Genomic DNA, 20,236 nt, shown 5'->3' on the forward strand with positions numbered 1-20,236 from the left:
AGCAATACTCACAAACTAGTAGAAATTGGCACAGTAGCCTAGACGCAAAGACAAAGGCCAGAGCCAACACTAACCCACGGCCTACCAGTAACTCAAGACAAAAAAAGTGTTCAAAACAACACTTCTATTACTGGCACTACTCTACATTTCAAAATTCCCCAAACACCCACGGTTTAGGTTGTAGCACAATTGCTTAGAGGACAATCTGCATGGTATTCTGCAATTTAAAGTCCTCCCAGGGATAAAAGTCTATATAAACACACACACTCATGAAAAGCACCACACCACAGAACGGATATGGTAGCGTAAAAGAAATACAGCAGACTTTTTATCAGATTAGAGCCATCTGTGTCAGACCGATACCCAGCATTAGTCCTGAGAGACATGAATTGTACAGTGTCCCTGTCTCATCTACCCCTTAGAGTCTTCAGTCTTCTTAAAAGCGTCTTTTCTTTCTAGACACAAAGCTAGAGGAACAAAGTCATTTAGTCAAAGAATAACTTGAACGCAACAAACTCTTAACTCAATTTAGCTCACTTACAGTAATTTTCCTCACACAGAAGCTTCCAGCTTTGATAGGCCAGCCTTACACTCAACTGTATGATAGTCAGCAGACATTTAAATCATCGCTTGAAAAAAATGATACGAAGAGAGCAGAAGGTTATTTTCCAACAGGCAGATGTTAAGCCCTGCTTTCCTTGCAACTCTTTTGTAGTTTAGGATGGTATCAGAATGAGGCCTCTCCTTCCATTATCTCCAGCTTTTATCTGGTACAAGGATCACACTGCACAGTTCACCAGTGCATGGATACCTTTAGAATATAAATCTGGGTCACACAATTCAATTTACTAACTGACTGAGCGAAGAGCTTACAGTGGGAGAAAAGAGGAAGACATGAAAGAAACAGCAAGAATTACAAGACAGAAGCCACATGAATTCTGGTTTACTGGTTCACCTTGCAAAAGACCAGATTTCCAGCCATGTCCAAAAGAAACTAAATTTTCAGTTCTAAAATGTCCTTGGAACATCTTGAGTTTTTATTTATTCTTTAGCCAAGACAGTCTGTACTCAGTTCAGATCTATAGCCACTATGCCTGACCTTACTGCATTGTTTACCATGAACTCAAGATCCCTACCAATTGGACTATTTGTGTTTGTTTCAGCTTTCAGTTTAGAGCCAAAAGTTTCAATGCCCACTTTTTCGTTGATTTATGTTTCCTTTTCTCACATTACACACCTTGAGTATACTGAGACAGCTATGTGCTAAGCTATGAGAAATAGGTGCAAGTACCTCAGGAACAACCAATCTCACCTGTCTGGCCAGGAACTCCACTTAACTCACTGCAGAACTGGAATCAACACAGTTTGAGGCACAATATGAACTATTTATGGTAGCTTTGACCTGTCTTTAGACATTTAAATAATCTTTATGGAATCTTTACCACTGAAATTTTGGTTACTACTACATCTGAGTGTTTCAGATTCTCTCTGCTATAGCACATACTACTTGTGCTTGTAAGCTTCTGAAGAAGCAGACAAGCAATCCTCATTTCACATGAGCCATTTTACACTTTCTCTGCTTAACAGCTATATTAACATTAAACACTGCTAGTAGTTTTATACTTAAAAATATGGAACATTCTAGGAAGCTCATTATCCCTATTATCCAGATACTATAGCGGTTCTACTAACACACGAAATGGAGATGACAGCACAGATGAATTGAGAACACCCCCCCCTTCTCCAGAGCTTGATGGAAGAGCTAGACAGAACATGGAACAATTTCTAAAGTCAAACCTGGATGGACTTGCTATACTGGTGCAGCTGCTTTATGTTTTACCATCCACCTTGGCAAGGCAGCAGTGCATGCCAATGCTGTGACTCCTAAAAAGATACTAGCACTTTGGCACAAAAAAAAAGGGGGGGGAGGCATTTTCAAAGCATTGCATGCATGCCTAAACCAGACAATGGCGTATTTGTCTAGTATGGTTAGTCTATAATATAGTATAGGTGTGGTTCTGTGAAATGCCGAGGGATAGTTCCAAGCGTAAGAAATCACCCAGTAGAGAACAGGACTGCAGGCAGATTCTAAAAGCATCCTCCCTGGAGCACACACATCACTTGAGTCAGTAAGAGTTCCTGAGGGATGAAGAGCAGATGAATCCCAACTGTTTCCAGTTTCCATCTATCCATAAACCTCGAGGGAAAGGACAGACCACATCAGATTAAAAAAAATTAGAGAATGAATTGTGAAAACAGTTTTTGGTAATACAAACAAGACATCCTTGGAAGCTCTTCTGAAGAATGATAATAATTTAAATATTTCTTCCTTTCCTGCTACAGAATGATATTATCTCTTTGCCTTCTGAAAACAGTACAAACACAGCCAAACATCTTTAGCCTCCACATTCATTTTCTAGAGCAAAATGGAGGTAGCATGGACAGGGATGCCAACTAATATACTGAACATGACCAGAATTAGTTCACAAACAGAAGTACCATGCCACACAGACAGGAACCGTTTTGCAGCATCACGGAGTGAAGCTGGACTGATTCAGGTTCTCAGTTGCTATAGTGACAGATTTCCCGGTCCTTGTCATATGCTGGTCCTTCAGCGTTGCCTCCTCTCTCCCCCCCTGCTTCAGCCAAATGCTTGGCTAAAACAGCCTGCTGTACATGCAAGACCACGCAGTTGCCACACATGCACATGCTGTGAAAACAGACCCACAGGTAATCTGATTCAGATCAATCTCCATAGCAACCCAATCTTTAGTCCCTAGATCTTAGCCTGTCAGGTCTATTTATAGAGCAACTGCAGCGCTCCACCCCCTCCGCTCCACCACCAAATCTCCCAGCACTGCCCACACTACAAACAAGCTTCACCCAGGCACAAGGACTGCCTGGAGCCAATGCTGAAATGTACCCCTCCTGGCACCTGCGGGCCCCCAAGCTAGATGACAGTGTACCATCTGCAACGTTAAACACCTCCCAGTCAGTGAGGTTTTTCCATATCCATGAATACTACAAATATCAGAAGTCATCATTGGTCACAGAAAGGTGAGTACCAACGGCAGCTGATGAAATCTGCTTATCCAGGTACATGCAGGATGCTTCCATGAGCATCCACTGCAGCTGCTCCTTCAGTCTGGCACAAAAAGGATGTGCAAAGTGTGCCAACGCAAAGGTGCAATCCTAACAGGCACTGCCAGGCAGCAGAAATGCAAAGGAGTGGTCCCAGCAGTACCTGCCCCACAGAAGCACAGCTGTACCCACCAGCAGATATTTGAAAACCATGCAGCTGGGACATCCATCTACTAATTGTTTACAAAAACCCACAAAAAAACCCAAACAAAAAAAAAAAAACACAAACCCCAAAACAAAAAGAAAAATCAAGACTCAGGCCTTGAATGAGCCATGAGAGATAAGCATGTGAGAAAGAACGGTATGCAAATACTGTTATCCATTTTATTCTAATACACTCTTGGGGAAAACCATCAACAATAAACTAATGCAGGAGAAGCATACACTTTCACAGTACTCTACTTGCTAACAGGAAGGAGATGACAGACTTTAGCCTCAGCCCCAGTTCATTTCACACACTTCAATCTAGGTTAAAGACCTTATTCTCCTCCCTTCCTTTACAGCCTGAAACACCTCTCATGATCCTCCCTGCAGCTCCTCACAGAGCAGGGCACACAGAGCATCACTCACCATTTCTCACAGAACTTAAATTCCGGCATAAAAACCCTCTGTCAACCTGGCCAGTTCTGCTCTACACTGTTCGAATTTAAATTCATCTTTTATTTAAAAATACTCTCCAGAGATTTGCATGAGAGAACAGTAACACAGGAGCTTTGGCTCCCTGCCCTTCACTCTTTTCAAGGCTGTCCTTTTTTCCCCCTCCTTGTGCAACATCACCATCACAAAATACAAGAGCCTTCTCGTCTATTTCTACCTCTTCAGTTTTTCATCTATCCTCAAAATTCCAGTAGCAGCTGCTCATACACTTTGGAAGGGGTGGGAAGGGAAGCAACCCAAAACCTCAAAACCTCCAGAACACCCCCAAACTGCATTAGCCTCACCTTCTGCAACCATTATGGCAGTATATTCTTTTCCAAACCAGAACTGCTTTTGGCTCAGGTTTTGAGCTGAGAAACTTTCTTGCTGCTTTTGAGCACAGCCTAGACCCCAGCACACGAGATGCTTCCATTCCCAGCCCTCTGCCCAGTTCCTGATAGAGAAATAGGCCACAGTTCCCATAATGCGGGCACCAGCAGGTTTTTTTCCGAAAGCCAAACACTGCAAATGTACAGCCATAAAAAATTAACAAGAAAACAACAAAGCATGTGACATTTACATTGAGAGAACTGCTGGATGCAGCTGCAACTGCTAAATTATTCAGCGCTCTCCCTTGCCACGGTGCCTCCCCCAGACATGGTGAGCAGCGGAGCCAGGAGCTTGGAGAAGAGACTTGTACAAGAGGACGGCAGGCAGAAGACACACACCGCAGGCAAACGGCAAGGAGCACACCAAGGACTAGTGGCTTCTCCTCTCACATAGGTTTCAAGCTATTCACCTACTCATTTAACTGGTGACATCACTCATGGGACCACCACCACCAAATACAGGTACATTCACCTCTCTCTCCTGGAGATGGGCCACTCAGGGACAAATGACAGGCTCGCTGGGATCCCAGCAATAAATTCCAGCCATTTATAAGGCAGAAAAGGGGGACACTCACAACCAGCGTGGAAACACTGAAACATTGCTCAGGATAATGAGAACCAGAAAAATAAAGAGAAGTATTGGAAATAATCCAGTTATTTGGCTGTTGTTAGCACCACAGAACTGGTACTCAGAGCCTCACATCTGTTTTGCCTCATCTCAGAAACACACAGCCTGTCTCCCTGCCCACGTGTGCCACCCGCCTTGTTATTCCTTCCCCCTACACGCCTTCCCCTTCTCTTCATCAACACTGTGGAAGATCAGAAATTCCAGGTTTGACCAATCCTACTATTAATTTTGGTGATAAATCATAGTACCAGCTGGTCAAAACTGAAAGAAAAGCAAAGAGAAAATTTTTTCTCTGCTAAAGCTCTGGGACTCGAGAAGCGCGCGTTTGGCAGACTCACCCAGACGTAAACATTGGGGGAAGCAAGCTCAGAGTGAAGAAGGGATAGGAACCGCCTCAAGCGACTGTTAGGACCAGCGAGTGACAGAACAAGGGGTCCTGAGAGGACCTACTAGACATCGGCAGTCACCATGGCGAAGGAGGGAGGGAAAGCACAACACCTGCTGGATATGTCTGAAGGCTAACGAGAGAAAGAAGGCAGGAACGAGGTGGCCTAGAGGAAAGTGCAAGCATGCCCGGCTCCTAGCTCCAGCAGAGCACAGCCTTAACCACTATCAAGCGGAAACACACACAGCAGCAGAGCGGCTCGGTGAAGCAATTTTGGTGAATACCAGTTTTAATTCTTAATCATCTTTCTCACAAAAAGCACTCCTCTCATCCTGCTATCTGATGCAGAGGCAGAACTCCTCATCTCCTGCCACAAGGGCCTTTCCAGAGCAAGGACAGTATGCCCAGGCAAGCAGAGATCCAGAGAAGCTGGCGTCAAAGCTATGGGCAAGAAGACGATCAAACATCTGATACCGACAGTGGGAACTTCAGTTAGAACACAAAGGGAAGCAGAACACAACCATGGCACTGAACTCACAGATGTGACAAAGAAAAGGAACAGATTAAGGGGAAAAAAAAAAAAAAAAAGGCTGCTCTGCTCATAAGATAACACACAGTTCCTGGAGGTCATCAGACACATTACTGTCAATCTGGGTATCTTTGTCCCCTGTGTAAAAAACCAAGGTTAATTTCCTGGTTCTTACAAATACCACTTAGAACAACTGTTTAGAAATTAGTTACAAACAAAACAAAAAGGAGAGATCTGACAAACATGACAGGATATGTAAAAGGCAATATGATGACCAGCCTGCAAAGGTCCTGCTAGTAGCAGTGATTAAAAGTAAACACAACCTCTCACAATTCAGTCGTTTCTGGGCACCAAAAGGCACAGCCTCCCCATTTGGGAATTCTCCGATATAAAGAGACTTTAGAGCTCCTGGCAGTACATGCGTCATTTCTTCAGAGTTTTGCTGGGTTTGGGGCTTCAGTTGGTTATTGTAGTTCCAAGAGACAAGTCAGGAGCGTGTTTCTCAGTCATCAACAGTAATTTTCATGTGGTCGTGACAGGTTTAAAGGCCTCCAGTGACAGAGAATCTAATCACTCTAAAATTATTTTCCAGCTCAGACAACAGAGCAAAGACCAGCTGAATTATACTGGCTCAGTTACAGAAAGCAAATCTCATAGGTCATCATAACAGTTTTTCACAGCTCTTGAGGTAGAGAAAGAAAAGCAGCAAGCCCTTCTGGGATGAAAAGAAATATTACAATTATTCCGCAGATTAACAGATTATCCCACTAAAAAACATTCCCTTCTAATTGATGCCTCACACTGCTCATTTTTATTTCACTTTGTGACACATTAAGTCACCAACGATGCTTTTCCTTCGTGAAAATTTATACTTTGAGATAGATGAAGATTGTTTAAACTGGGTAAGTGATATTAATCTTGCATATCAAGCTCTTTCATTCTTGTTTCTAAATCCTTTCCTCATTGCTGCAAATCCCCAATCAGTAGCTGCATTCTATATTTTCTACTAGTGCGTCGAATAACTACGTCAAAGCCTTTCTGCTAAGGGGCTGCCTGGAAATTTAACGCAGTACATCTTAAATGCAGGCACAATAGGGCAAAAGAACATTTGCAGGAATTAATCTGGGTTGTAATATATGTGTTGCCTGTTTCCCATTCCTTCCTAATGGAAACCAAGTGCAACATTCAACTCTGTACTTGGTTTTAACAAAAAATATCAACTTTCATCTTGTGAGCACGATGGCACTACGCACCTAGTTAAAAAACTACAGTGTGATATGACAGCCAAGTCACTAAATTCTACATCATGTGTTATCCACCCTCATGCACTAAATCTCTAACAGTATTTTTTCCCCAAAAAAGAAAGTAGTTTCTCTAACAAACATATCTGGGAAGAAGTATCAGAGAAAATCTATCAGCGCAAGTGCTGTAAATTAAAAACTGTGAGGAGATTTATTATCTCAGAATTCAGCAGTACTTGTGACTTACTAATTTAAATCCATAAATTTTCATAAATCACATTGACTCATTACAAAAGATATTAGATGTACCAGACTGAACATCTTTCCAGACATATGTCAAATATATCCTGTCTATATGTAACTTGAATATTTGATATGGCTTGAGGCGAGAGGGAAAAAGCTATAAATGATGAGCCTCCATGCCCCTCAGCCCAAGCCAGATAAAATCAAAGCCAACATACATTTAATTTAGGAAGATGATACAAACAAGTGCAACTTGAGATGCCCTGATGCCTCTACCATTTCTACTAAGCCATCAATGCTGATGCTCTAAAAACTAAAAACCTACTTTGGCTAGGCGGGCAAGACTTACTGTTAACGATCCTTAAAACTTTTATTTCTTTATCTCCAAAATCCTTCTGAAACAGACTGAAGTTGGACACCCTGTCTGCTTTCAAAAGAATTACAGAATAGTATCAAGGTTGAAGAGGAGGTTTGCCCTCTAGAATATTTACGTTTTTCCATGAAAACTTTAAAGTAGAAGACCTATTTTTTGCCAGTTGCTACACAGCCTTTGGTTCACCACCATTCATGGCTTTGGCATGTAACACACATATCATCAAAATATATCGTGGCCATGTTACGCATTTTGTGTGGAAAACATTCTTTCAGTGTGGCCGTTATTTTCCTTTTTGCCCATCCAGTAAAACTAGAACTGTTTTAAAAGTAATGATGGTGCAGAAACTAATGCAGTAGGACTCTGAGGCTTGCAGCTTGAAAGTTGTTAATTTGGTAAAAACACAAAAGTCCAGATTTGTGATATAACTGCATACCACTGGATAGGCATGTACAAGATCTTTTAGTGCGGACAAGGCTGTATTACTTTCCAAACAAAAGTGTTCTAGAGCCTTGCTGATGATTTTGCATTTTATTAAACATGTGGTAAGATGCTTAATGAGTGTATAATTAATTCCAGGGTATATTAAATGGGGTCCAAGAGCTATGCATTTTCTAACAATACAGCAGTAAAGCAAAAGAACTACTTTATAGCTGGAATGATTGATCAGTTCAGTATTACATAACATGCTACGAGAGAGAGATTAGATCCTGCAAAAATTGCATTTTAGCTATGTTAGACATCTGAGGTGCTCTATCTGATGTTTCAGGATTGCAGATTTTCATCAGTGCTGAAAACAGCAGGTACTTCTTGTGCCCATCCAAACAGTTCCCCAGGTTCAAGCAGTATAAAGTCCAAAAATGGAAACACTTCCCAAATAACCTATATTTGGATGACTTTGGTTTGGTTATGTGACCCTCAGGACACCACAATACATCTTCCCTCCCCTTGCTTCTGTCTACCACTAACATCCTTTTTGCAGATAAGTGATGCTGCGAAGAGCACAGCAAGGACACTTGAGAGCATACCAAGAGAAATGCTGACCCAGAGTTGCACTGAATGTAGACAAAATGGCTGGCTTGCCCAGGGAAAGCACAGATTCACAGTTCTACCCCATCTCCATGGGGCTGCGAATTTATAACGTATGTTATTTTGTGTATGTCTGAAAACAGACTGGTATATGGGCGAGCTGGTGAAAAAAAGGGAGAGAAGAAAGCCAGGCAACAAATCAGTTTCCTCTGAGGCTTATCATTTCTCTAAGCACTTCTTTATCGTGACTCCACACAAACAGTAACGCAGACCAAGCTTTCTTCCCCTCCTCCGCCTGAGGATAAAAGTGAGCAACACAGCAAGGTGGTGACAACCATTTCTAAGGGGAAAATGCTCTTGATTTATAGGTTACTTCATAAGAAACTGCCTAGTATAAAGTGGATTTCCTATTCTATTGTCTTGGGGAGTAACAGGATCTGCTGTTTACAAACCAAGGAGTAAAAGCACCTTTCCCGTCACGTTACTGCAGCAATCCCTTGACACCCCTAGCCTCTTCAAAGGGGATCAGTCCGTCCTGCGTCTCCCTTTACCTGCCCTAACTGTTCTGCCCGCTTCTTCCCGGCAGGGAGCGAGGGAAACCCGCAGGGAGGCCCGGGTCCGGCCCTGCCCGCCGGGCGCCCCGCTGTGCGGGAAGGCGGCGGGCCCCGCACCCTCACACCCGCCGCCGGCCGAGCCCCCTCCCCGGCCGGCCACACCGCCATTTCCAGGGCTGGCCAGCCCCGGCGCCCCGCTGTCCCCCGCTCCGCTGGAAACCCGCAAGCGACCCCCCAGGGGCTGCTGCCCGTTCCCGCCCCGGGATCGCTCCGCCACCGACCGGCTGCCAGCAAAGCCCCGCGGCGACGGCCCAGAGCGGCCGCGCCGCACAGCGCGTCATGGAAGCGAGCGGCCCCGCGCACCCCCGGGGCGCCCGCCGGACCCCCGGGAGGATGGAGCAGCACTCGGCCGGCCCCGCTCCCTGGAGCGGCGGGCCACCACCTCTGCCCCCTCCTAAGGTGACCTTGCGGAAAGGCTCGCCGTACCCGAGCACCACCACAGCGCCCAGCCGGGCAGCTGCGGCAAAGCCAGGGGCGCGGGGCGGGGGGGGGGGGGGCCCTACCGCCAGCTGTCCGGATGCGGATCACCTTAGGCAGCGCCGGCCGGCCGGGCTCCACACTCCCCTGACCGATCCACGCGCAGCGGCGCTGGGGCAGGCTCCCCGCTTTTGACGTGTGCATGCAACACACGCACCGCTCCGCCTGCTTGCCGGCCCGCACAGGCACCCGCCCCTGCGCCCGGCCGGGCCGTCCCGCTTACCTGCCCCGCCGCCGCCACCGCCCCCCGGCCGCTCTGCGCCGCCCGGCCAGTTCCGCATCGAGCGCCAGGAGCGGAACGCGCCACCGCCACCCGCAGGGAGGGAAGGAGGGAGGAGCGGAGCGAACCACTCTCACCGACGGCAGGGGGGAGCCACCTCACCAGCCTCCCGCAGGGGGGCGCTGCAGCCGGCTCGCGCTGCCGCTCCCCCGTCTGAGGGGGGCGCTGCGGGGCCCGCGGGGAGCAGCTCGCGCCCGGCCCGGCCCCGCCGCCCTAACGGGCGCCTCGGTCACGCGTCGGGGCTTGGGCCGGCGGAACACGTGAGGCCGCAGCGCGGAGCCCCGGCCTCCCCGCCGCCGCTGCCCTCAGCTGGCACCCGGGGACGGTGAGGGGCAGCCGGCAGGGTGAAGGCAAGATGGCAGGGAGGGGAAAAAACTGCACGGACACAGGTCTCCTGATGAGGTGGCGTCCAGCCCAGGGTCGGTGAAGATAACCTGGATTCTACGATCCTAACGCCTCTGGCGCACGCAGCGCCGCGTTACTGCTTTCACACCTCATCCTGGCACGCAGCAGGTGAAGCCTCAGAGCCAGCGAGAGCCACATGGACAAGGAAGCGCTACAACAAGGAGATGCAGTGCTGTGTACTTTCACCCTGTACGTATTGAGCTATTTACTTGCTGATTTGCTACTGGCTTCATAAGATTACAAGAGAATTTGGTTATTAAAAGCTTGATACACAGCTTTTTTTTTTTCAATTCCTTCCAAGCTCCTATAAACCAGTACACTGCACAACCCAATCCATTTATTAACAAAACCAAAATTACTAAAATAAACCCAAAATGCAACCAAAACTACAAGTATCCCAATAGTTTAAAAAAAATTGGTGCAAAATGGTGAAATACTCGATTTGATATTCCACAGCTATGCTCTATTGTCAGGGAATTGGGATTTCAGAAGCACACCCATCTTTTTTTGCTCCCCCCCCTCCGATCTGAATAGATTGTGAGCAAACACAGCTGTTGCATAAAGGTGCAGCCAACAGGGCACACCTCCTGAGAGCTTAGCTCAAGCACCCCATGATTTCTCCAGTGGCCAAGTTAGCAAAATTAATTTGAAACCGAGAGGGTACGGAGACTTAAGAGATTTAGTCTCAAGCCTAGGTAGCATTTTGCAAATATAAAAGCAGGAAGGGCCACTAATCTCATGGGAAGTTCTTCCCCCACACCTGCTTACTTGAGGTCCCTCAGCTAACCAGGGAAGCTGCTATAAAACTGAAAACTAATTATGTACACGTTTGCTCTTTAAAAAAATGAGAATGAATATGCAAACAAGGAACTTACACTTGATTTCATAATAATGAACAAGGATGGAGAAGCAAGAGCCAAGGAAAAAAAAAAATCACCGTTTTCACCATTGCCATCAACAGCAACATTATGGGTTGTACCTTGAAAATTCCTCAAATTTACATGCAGTTTTTCTCTTCAAATTAATGAGATGCAGCTCAAAATGAAGAAAGTGAAGCTAAAAAAATGAAGCTGCAGCTTCATTGCCACTGCCTTTTCTGACTGTTGACAGCCCCATTCTTTAGTAACTCCTTGGAGTAGGGCCCAGCCGCGCTCTAATCCACCCAGGGCTGGCTTGAGCTCTCAAGCTCTGCTCATTACTCCCCACCTCATTCCCTGCTGCAGTCTCCTATAAGCCGATTCCTATTCCCTCTTCTGCTGGTTTAGTAGTTTCCAATTTAAATTTTACACTCTGAGAGGCTTCAGCAGAATAACCCATGGTGCCGAGCCTTGCTGAATTGACAATTGCTTTGCTTTCCTTTCCTGTTGTGGCAGGGGATCGTCAAATGCTTAGGAAGCAGCTCATGCTGGACAGCTCTGTTTCCCCCTTCTACCCTTCCCTTCAAGGTAACACGCATGGACAGCTATTCCTGGTGCTTCTCCTATGCTGATCATTTCCAGTGTAGTCATACCAGGTATCAGCTAGGATCCTGCTGAAATCCACTCAACGGCCAGGGGAACACTGGGCTCCTATTTCAATTTTGGCAAGCCACGATATGCAGAAAATGAAGTAGAGCATATGGAATAAAAGGTTTAAATTCTGAACATAGCTGTACAAATCAAGGTGAGGTATGTATGGATAATTCATTGTCTTCCTGACACGCACTTAATCTACTTCACCTATTTGCCAGCTATAGCACACAGTCACGTGCATAGCAAGCTAAAAATCTCATACTAGAGGCCCAAAGAAACTGCCTGGGGTTGCACTGCTATTTCTTTTTCACTGCTTCTTGCTTCTTCCCAACCCATATACTCACTTTTCTATCAGCTTTGAACTTGTTACACCAAGACCTTAATCCACTCTCCTCCAGTCTAATGACAGCACATCAGAGAATGTCAAAATCCTGTATTAGGCTTTATTCTTTTATATAAACATTAACATTTCTCAAACAGATTAGTTAAAAATACAGATTTAAACAAGAATTTTTGCAATTGCAATGAGTTATAAAAAACAACAGATTATTTTACAGATTGTTACAAGTGCTTTACAAAGGTGCAGAGTGAAGGCCAGTGGCAGGGGACCAACCTCAAGTGCAAAATGGACACGATACCCTCACCACGGGCATAGCGCTCAGATACACAGCCAAAAAAAAAAAAAAAAAACAAAAACAAAAAACCCAAAACAACCAACCAAAAAACAAACAAACAAAAAACCGAGCCATGTGAACCTAGGCTCTTGGGATGCTCACCGGGCAAGCAAACATAGACCCCTATGACAGAGAAGACTCATGAGACCAAGCTACCAGGATACTTAAGGTTACATCTCTGAGATCAGCCATAAGACGTTGTTTCTTGGAAAATAAGGAACATGTTTTACAACAGTATATTTTTCTTCTGTCAGACAAAATATTGCTGTAAATCCTAGAATACTTATCGATGTGGATACTTAAGAACTTGGGGCATAAATCCAGTGTGGATCTCTCAGTGCCCAAAGTGAAGCAAGGATACAAGACCCAAGTGTCCTTCTAGAGCAGTTGGCACTCCTCATACAGGGGGGACCTCCATATCCCATGACCATCACTAAAACCTTGAGGAAGTACCTTGGAAAGACTTTGGCAAAAGGAAGAAGACGCAAGTGGATCTGGTTATACACAATATTCCTGCAGCCCATGATCTGAGAGTTGTGCAGCCCATAGCTTACGCAATGCCCACATATTTCACTAAATGCAGTGTGTCCTCTCTCCCTGGCAGATACATCTTCACACCCACCTTGGAACACATGCCACATGCTCCAAATTCTTGGAAGTTTTTGAGATTCTTCCACCACACCTACCTAGCCTAGGTACCAGTCCTTCCCACCTATCTTTCTTCTATTCCACCCCTAAAGATAAAAACTATGTCTTGATCTGTTTTGAACTAAAGTTTTCCAGCTGTTAGCAAATCAAAGGTAAGTGAACTGGCTGAGAACCATCATGAGAGAAAACTGCGGTGTATTACATTAAAAAATCCACTACTTTATGCCTGACATCTTTCTGATGTACAAATGTTCCCTACCCAGAGGGCCTCCCTGTTAGACAAAGGGCATTACACATTAGAGGAATCCTTTCTCCAAAGGAGGGCCAGAATGAAAGGGCAGCTGTAGAGATGAAGTCTCATAATAAAGAAATAACAGCTACTTCTCTTGGAATCGTTGTAAAGGGCAGCACATACAAGAGATTTTATTTATAGGAAACCCAGTGAAACCCCTAGAACATCCACATTGACTTCCCTGAGCTCCTCAGATCCAGGTACACTGGGGACCCTGCAGAAGCCTTTTGAGCTGGGTTACTCTCAATAGAGAGAGGGTTTGGCAAGTTCCTGCAAATTTATTTTCATAATCAACAAGAGAGGAGAGTATCAATGGGCAAACCCTCAGGGCATGCTTAGAGAAGAGAAAAGACTCTGAAGAAAGAGGTGTATGTGTGTGTGGGGAAGGTCTTCATTTCTACTGTTTCGGATGTTTCACGTTATTCCTTTGGGGTATGGGCACTACACTGAAACCAACCCCCCATCTGATCTACCCCAGCTGCCTCCTGCATAGTCTCATGACAACATTGAAACCTCAGGCTCATCACTCCCTGCACTGCCTAGCCCAGAGTTCAGTGCTTTGGAGAGGGGAGGCTGGCTTCTCGTTAGCAAAGGCTGGGAGATGGCATTATGTCAGCATGTCAGTGCCCTGGGAGCATGCAGTCACTCATGCACATCCCAGATTTCTGAGAGCAGGGGAGGGAGTTTCTTGTCCTGCAGCCGAAGGGCAAACACCTGTTCGGAGTGGACACTACTTAGTGTCCGAAGACTGACCAGCTTCATTAACATCCGTGGAAACATCAGGCGGTCCTGCAGAGTCAGGCAAAAAGGCAGCTGTTAGTAAATTCACACTAAAACTTTGTTTAAAAAAAAAAAAAAATTACCACACCAGAAGATGCATTGTAACCACAACCCTGACTTCCTCTAAAACCAGCATTCTCCAGGAGGTGGCAATGTGGAGGAACACAAATGTCCCAAACTCCAAACTTTCCCTGCTAGCTAAACTACGGAACATGATACAGGACAGCAGGCTGTGACAGCTCACAAATCCTGCATTTACAGCTGCTCCCACACAGCCACAGAAGGGAAGAGCACGACAGTACAGGCAGCAAGAGACCTCTTACAGTAGCGCAGGAACTGTGCCTGCATAAACACAAAATCTGTTTACAGCATCGCTGGGGATGTTCTGGTCAGGCACTTACATTTGGTCTGTTGATGCAAATGTAAGAATGAAGGGCTTCCACGTAGGTGTGCTGGAGCCTCTCCACCAGGGACTGGTCCTGCACATTCGGTCGGTCTGCCAAAAAGCAGGTTGGAAGTAAGCAGGTTGCCACAGACAGCTTCAGTGGATCCAACATCCCTGCCTAACCCCAGTCCCTCAGTACGGTCTCTCCCCAAAACCTCATCTTGCATTCAGCCAGCACAGCTGGGAGAGTCATCCATGACTGCAGCAGCTATGTCAGTTTTCCATAACTGTTCTCTCTCAGTCATGTCTACTGCATATTGGGAGTCAGATCTGGCTCCTGTAGAGATGGAAGGTTAGAGAGACCGAACAGCACTATGTAAGTGTATTTGGTCTCACATTCCTGTCCCAGTGAAGACGAGAAGCTGCCCATTCAGGAGGGAACGGGAAAGTCTCTCCAGCAGCTGAGCCAGTTAGAAAACGGGGCGGGGGGGTAGGTAATTAATCTTTCAGGTCAAAAGAGAGAAAATAGAAGCAAAGAGTAGAGGGGGCTTCTTTGCAAAGCCCTTTCCTGGCCCAGAGCAACCCTGATCTCGCATCCAGAGTATCTTTCCTTGACCAGTAGATGTCACTCATGCCCTGTGACCTGCATCACATCAGAGACGTGCCAAGGCCATTAAAGGGACAGTAAAACAACAATTCATAAATGAGGAAGATAAATATTGGCTGATTTTTCTATACACTTTTCCATCAGGGGGGAATCTGATTTCCTCTGGAGGCAGCACTAGAAAATTCAGAATCGAATGAATACCCTAAGCAGAAGTATTAACACACTCTCTTTATCACTAGACCTTATACACCCTCTATTACTCTTCAGCTTGTGACCTTCATTAACCCTACTTTCTTTGCCCTCTGACTCACTGCTGCAGCTCTTCAGATCTACCTGGCTTTTTACCTGCAGAGAAAATGTTGATGGCAATTAAAAGTGCATATTCAGCATCATTGAGCTGTAGCTCATTCATTCCCTTTGAGAACTCAAAGATGGGGTTAATGAACTCAAACTGCAGACCTGCAACAAACAGAAGAGAACTGGGTGAGGCAATGACACTCTCCCTCCCTCCCTCCCATGGAATAAGCTGCCAGAAACCCACTGCAGTACACCAGGGAGTGGGGAGGCAGGCAGGGAAAAACCCCTTACATTATGTTCCCTTTACATGCCACCACTACTAGTGAGCACCAACAACAGTGGCTGAGGAGTCGGGCTCTAACTGTAAAATGACGCTATTTCTGGGTTTTCTTAGAGCCTTAAATGCCCCACAGCACATTAATAGGCAATAGCTAAAGGAACACGACATCAGATAAGTCTGTCAGAAAGTCAGAAGCCCACAAGTACAACATCTATACTTTCCACTCTCACACCATCACTTCCTTCAAACCCAGCAGCCCTCTTGCTTTCAAAGAGAGCTTTAATCCCATGCTCAAGACTCATCTGAAGTCCGTCTGAGCTGAAAATGTATAGTTCCAAGAAGTCTGAACTATGCCATTTCCTTTAGCTTAAAGAGCTAGGAAAGCTGAGGCAGAGTCTGACTTAGGCTTCCAATCACCTCCTTTGATAAATGCAGTCAGGCAGAAATGCACTGGTATTTACTGTTATAACATACAGAAGCCGCTGTCAAATCAGGTCTTGGTGCCATGTGCTATACAATCATGCTGAAGACTTTAGGCCTTTCCCCCAAAACAGCATCCGAGTTTCTAATTTCCTGCAGTACAACCGCATCAGAGAAGGATGAACAAGATGGAGGGAGTCTTTCTGGCTGCCTGCTTTTTGCCTTCCTAACAGTCTGAAAAGGCTAACAGGAAGAGCGTCAAAGAGAAAAGTTGTATATACAAGCCATCTCAAGTATAAATGGTTAAATAGCTACCCAAGGAATCAAAGAAATCACATGAAGGACAGACAAAGTCTTATTTTCAGAAATGCTGAAGGTACACACTTCCTGTTACTTCATCTGAAATTACAGATGCTCATTGCTCCTGGAAAAATAGACTTCAGAAATCACATCACCACAGATGATCATATACAGAGCTGATGACATGGGCTAAAGCACTCTGCAGGGACCTTCAGTGCAGAGTATAAACTTCGTATCAACCGAAATGTAATCACACTAACGTCATCACTCAAAACATGCATCTAGATTAGCAAGTGATATACTTGCAAAGGAGAGGCGGCCAGAGTTTCGTTTGTTGTGATCTGATCTGGCTCTGAGACCACATGTCCACATCAGATCTCTACCAGCAAGGAAGTTCACACCAGCTGCTAGCCCTACGTGCACTCTTACAGCAAGATTTTCATGCTCTAAGAGACCAAATTTTGCAAAGCAAGTTCACACCTAAAAAAAAGACATGAGCTGAGGTAGTATCACATGTTAAAAGCAAAAAAAAAGGCTTGTGGGGCTATTGGTCTCATCCTGTTCTAAAACCTCTCACCTGACTTCAGCTTTAAGGCCCCACATACTATTTCCAGCAGCCCACATTAAAAAGGAAAAGAGGAAAGAACACAAGACACAGGGAAGGAAAAAACACCTGTCTAATGCACCACCTGCTTTGGCGAAGTCATCTCGATTATAGCTCAGGTCCTTAAGAAAGGTGATGCTCTCAATCTCTGGATTGTAGCGCCGAGATGTCTCCAACAACATCACCTGAAACCAGAAATAAATATACTTGATTTGAAAACAGGAAAGAACATTACAACATCAATTATTTGCTGAGCGTTAGAGTATCGGGGGGGGGAGAAGGGGGGAGGAACAAACAAAATCAAACAAAAAACCACCACAAACAAAAACTCTCCAAGCAGTTTCCCCTCAAGAGTGCTTAAAAATCCCATGGTAAATTCTCCTGCATCCTTTGCAGTGCCTGCTTCTGGGAAGGTGGAAATACCTGCTTACCCCTACACCAAGGCTCCTGCCTCATTCTACTTCATGGCCCTTTGCCAGTATAGCCTGGCACTGCAGTAATGGTCCCATAGCTGAGGGCCTTCAGCCTGCCATCCCAAAAAAAGGGATGGAACCAGTTCTCCAGGTGGGTACTCCAAATTCTTTCATCTCTGCTACTATGTATTATGGTGGAGCCAAACTCTTACCTCTATGGTAGACGTCTTCAATAAAGCGATCTGATCTTCCCTGGTGAGCTCCAGGAAGCCAGGTAGTTGCTTGGCAAAGTCCACAATCTCTTGCACAGAGATAATTGCAAGTTCTGTAAAGTGAGCAAAACGCTGCTGCCTTGCTTCACGGTTGTTAGGGTCGGGAACTTGGGGCCACGGCTGCAGGAAATGGGAAGAGACAGCGTATGTACGTGAAAGATGGAGCCAGGGCAGAAAGATGAGAAGATGAAGTGAACAGAGAAAGAAAATGAGACACATTGGAACATCATCCTTTGCTATTTTTTACAGATTGTTAGCCCACAGATGCAATACCTAAAGTATCTCTGTTCTCCAATAATTTACTGACAATACCAACTCCCCAAAGTTTCCTTTTGTTTATTTTGGGTACACCAATAGAGTTTTTACCGTCACTTTGAGCCTGTCTGTGAATGAGCGCTGGTTGCACTGCTGCTGAGCAGCCACAAGCTTTTTTATCATGCTCAACTGTTCAGGCGTCAGCTTGTGGGAAGGGCTTGGAGGATTTGGAGGGTTTGGATGCACCACGACTGTCCGAGCCTGATCGTCTTCCTGCTTCTTTAGTTTCTTCAGTCGGATCTGTTCTTCAGACAGAACATCTAAAGCAGGAATAGCCAGAGATCAGTCTGACACAGGAGCACACTGGAAACCACACTAAACACAGGGTAACATGCTGCAGAGGCAGAGATCACAGCTGTCTGTATCTGGTATGTCAGTGTATACAACACAGGCAGTAGACAGTGATACTTATCATTTGTTTCTCCCTCTTTTCCGCACTTTAAGTTGTTCCATTGCATGACAGTATGATTAAAAGAAAGGCAAAGTGTTCACAAAGGACAGAAGCTCCCTTCGTGATGCCCTGCGGATCTCAGAAAGGCAACAAAGACTTTCGTCACTGAGCAATTCCCCAAAATGTCACATTATAACAGATTCCAACAGGTGCTCTCTTCACATGCCATGGTGTGTCCATTGTATTTTATATTATCCTGCTGTTGTGTCTTTTTCTGATATTGCTAAATTAACAGCTTGTGTCATTTCATCTTCTTCATGAGAGGTCAGAGTCAGTACTGGAGTTCGAGAGTGAAAGGACAATTCCCTACAAAGCCCATTCACAGCAGACTACAGAGTAGTAACATACCGCAAGATGAATAATGAAAGAATAGCTTTGCATAAAACATACTGAGGAGCACAAGTCCTTCAGGAGCAGGGCTAAAAGTCTTCTTCAGTCTTGAAGTCAAAGGATACGCCATTCAGATGTAACGTTGTAAGGAATAAAACAACTCAGAGGTTCCTTACAACTCAGAGGCACGTGTTGTGAAAACTCTTATTAGACCAACTGCTCATTAGCTAATTTAAATACAAAAACCTGTTAACGGCCTGTAGCTAACTGAAGAATTCACTGACTTGTATGTAGGGGAGGTTTGTTGTTTCTTTAAGTCAAAGCTGCAAAAACTATCTGCAAGCTGCACTCAAAAAATGGAACTACCAGACATACCTGGATTCAAGGATTTCATTCAAGAGAATGATCCTGTGTGTTAGTGATGAACAAACAAAAAGCAGAAAAAGGACTGATTGGAAGAGAAACTGTATCTTCAGGAACAAAGATTAAAAAAAATAAAGCTTAAATCTTGTTTGCAAAGTCAAAAAGTGCTCTTAGATTCTTTGGACATTTTTTATGCACAGATAACAAGAAAACATGGCTACGACACAGGAAGGCAGGCCTCAGGACTGAACAAGTATATACTTGCACTTCTCAAAAGAATCATGTTAAACACGAAGACAACAACTGGAGAGCTACCGTGAGAGAGCATTCTGAAATGGACAGTCCACAGGATTGGAGGGAAAGATGAAGAACGCAGCATATTCAGGCTGAGAGTCACCTTTATGCCTGACTTCCAACAGGGAGCATGCACGCACAGGTACACACATGCACAAAAATGACAGTTCTAACAGCAAAGACATTCAATAGAATTACCAAATTAAGGGGCATCTGTTAGATTAGAGAATGCCAGTTATAGTGTTAGTTTAATAAGGGAAGTAATTGATCGAAGCGATTACAGTCCCTCATCTTGGGACTTAGATGCACAAAGAATTTATAGCCAAGTAACAAGTTACCAGTTATTACTGAATCTTGAAATCTGCCTATGTGCAAGCTTCTACACCATGTTAAAATTCAAAGTGATCTAAGTTACTCGGTTTGCCATGAAGGAACTATTTAACCTCATAGTTCACATTGGCTTAAGAACAACAAACTGGCCGTGAATAACTTCAGTCTGGGAATTAGAAGAATGTTTCCAACAATTAGTAGAGGAAGTTCTGGAATGACTTTCCAAGTGAAACAGCTGGAGGAAAAAGCCTTCAGTTTCTGTCAAGATTAACAAGGCAAATTTGCAGTGGGGATTACAGT

The 20,236-nt window shown here is 45.0% G+C and overlaps 2 protein-coding genes across 16 annotated transcripts in view; both read right to left on the reverse strand.

Annotated features, from left to right (window-relative positions):
- Positions 1 to 9,996, reverse strand: part of MADD (MAP kinase activating death domain) — a 74,073-nt gene extending 64,077 nt beyond the window's left edge. For 7 of the 9 annotated variants that reach the window (XM_054826323.1, XM_054826321.1, XM_054826317.1 and 4 more), the window contains exon 1: positions 9,909 to 9,996. The gene's annotated coding sequence lies outside the window, so the exon portion shown is untranslated. Of the gene's footprint in view, positions 1 to 9,736; positions 9,864 to 9,908 lie in introns of those variants that run through there. The other 2 variants (XM_054826313.1, XM_054826315.1) reach the window with 2 other exon arrangements.
- A 2,314-nt stretch (positions 9,997 to 12,310) lies between these two features.
- Positions 12,311 to 20,236, reverse strand: part of NR1H3 (nuclear receptor subfamily 1 group H member 3) — a 30,431-nt gene continuing 22,505 nt past the window's right edge. For 6 of the 7 annotated variants that reach the window (XM_054827723.1, XM_054827726.1, XM_054827722.1 and 3 more), the window contains 6 exons: positions 18,220 to 18,428; positions 17,794 to 17,973; positions 17,254 to 17,353; positions 15,613 to 15,726; positions 14,677 to 14,771; positions 12,311 to 14,284 (listed from right to left, as the gene is read on the reverse strand). In XM_054827723.1, the coding sequence (XP_054683698.1) occupies positions 14,138 to 14,284; positions 14,677 to 14,771; positions 15,613 to 15,726; positions 17,254 to 17,353; positions 17,794 to 17,973; positions 18,220 to 18,428 (845 nt within the window). In that variant the 3' untranslated portion in view covers positions 12,311 to 14,137. Of the gene's footprint in view, positions 14,285 to 14,676; positions 14,772 to 15,612; positions 15,727 to 15,750; positions 16,508 to 17,237; positions 17,354 to 17,793; positions 17,974 to 18,219; positions 18,429 to 20,236 lie in introns of those variants that run through there. The other variant, XM_054827728.1, reaches the window with a different exon arrangement.

The sequence above is a fragment of the Grus americana genome, chromosome 5, assembly GCF_028858705.1.
Source record: "Grus americana isolate bGruAme1 chromosome 5, bGruAme1.mat, whole genome shotgun sequence".
Taxonomy (NCBI): domain Eukaryota; kingdom Metazoa; phylum Chordata; class Aves; order Gruiformes; family Gruidae; genus Grus; species Grus americana.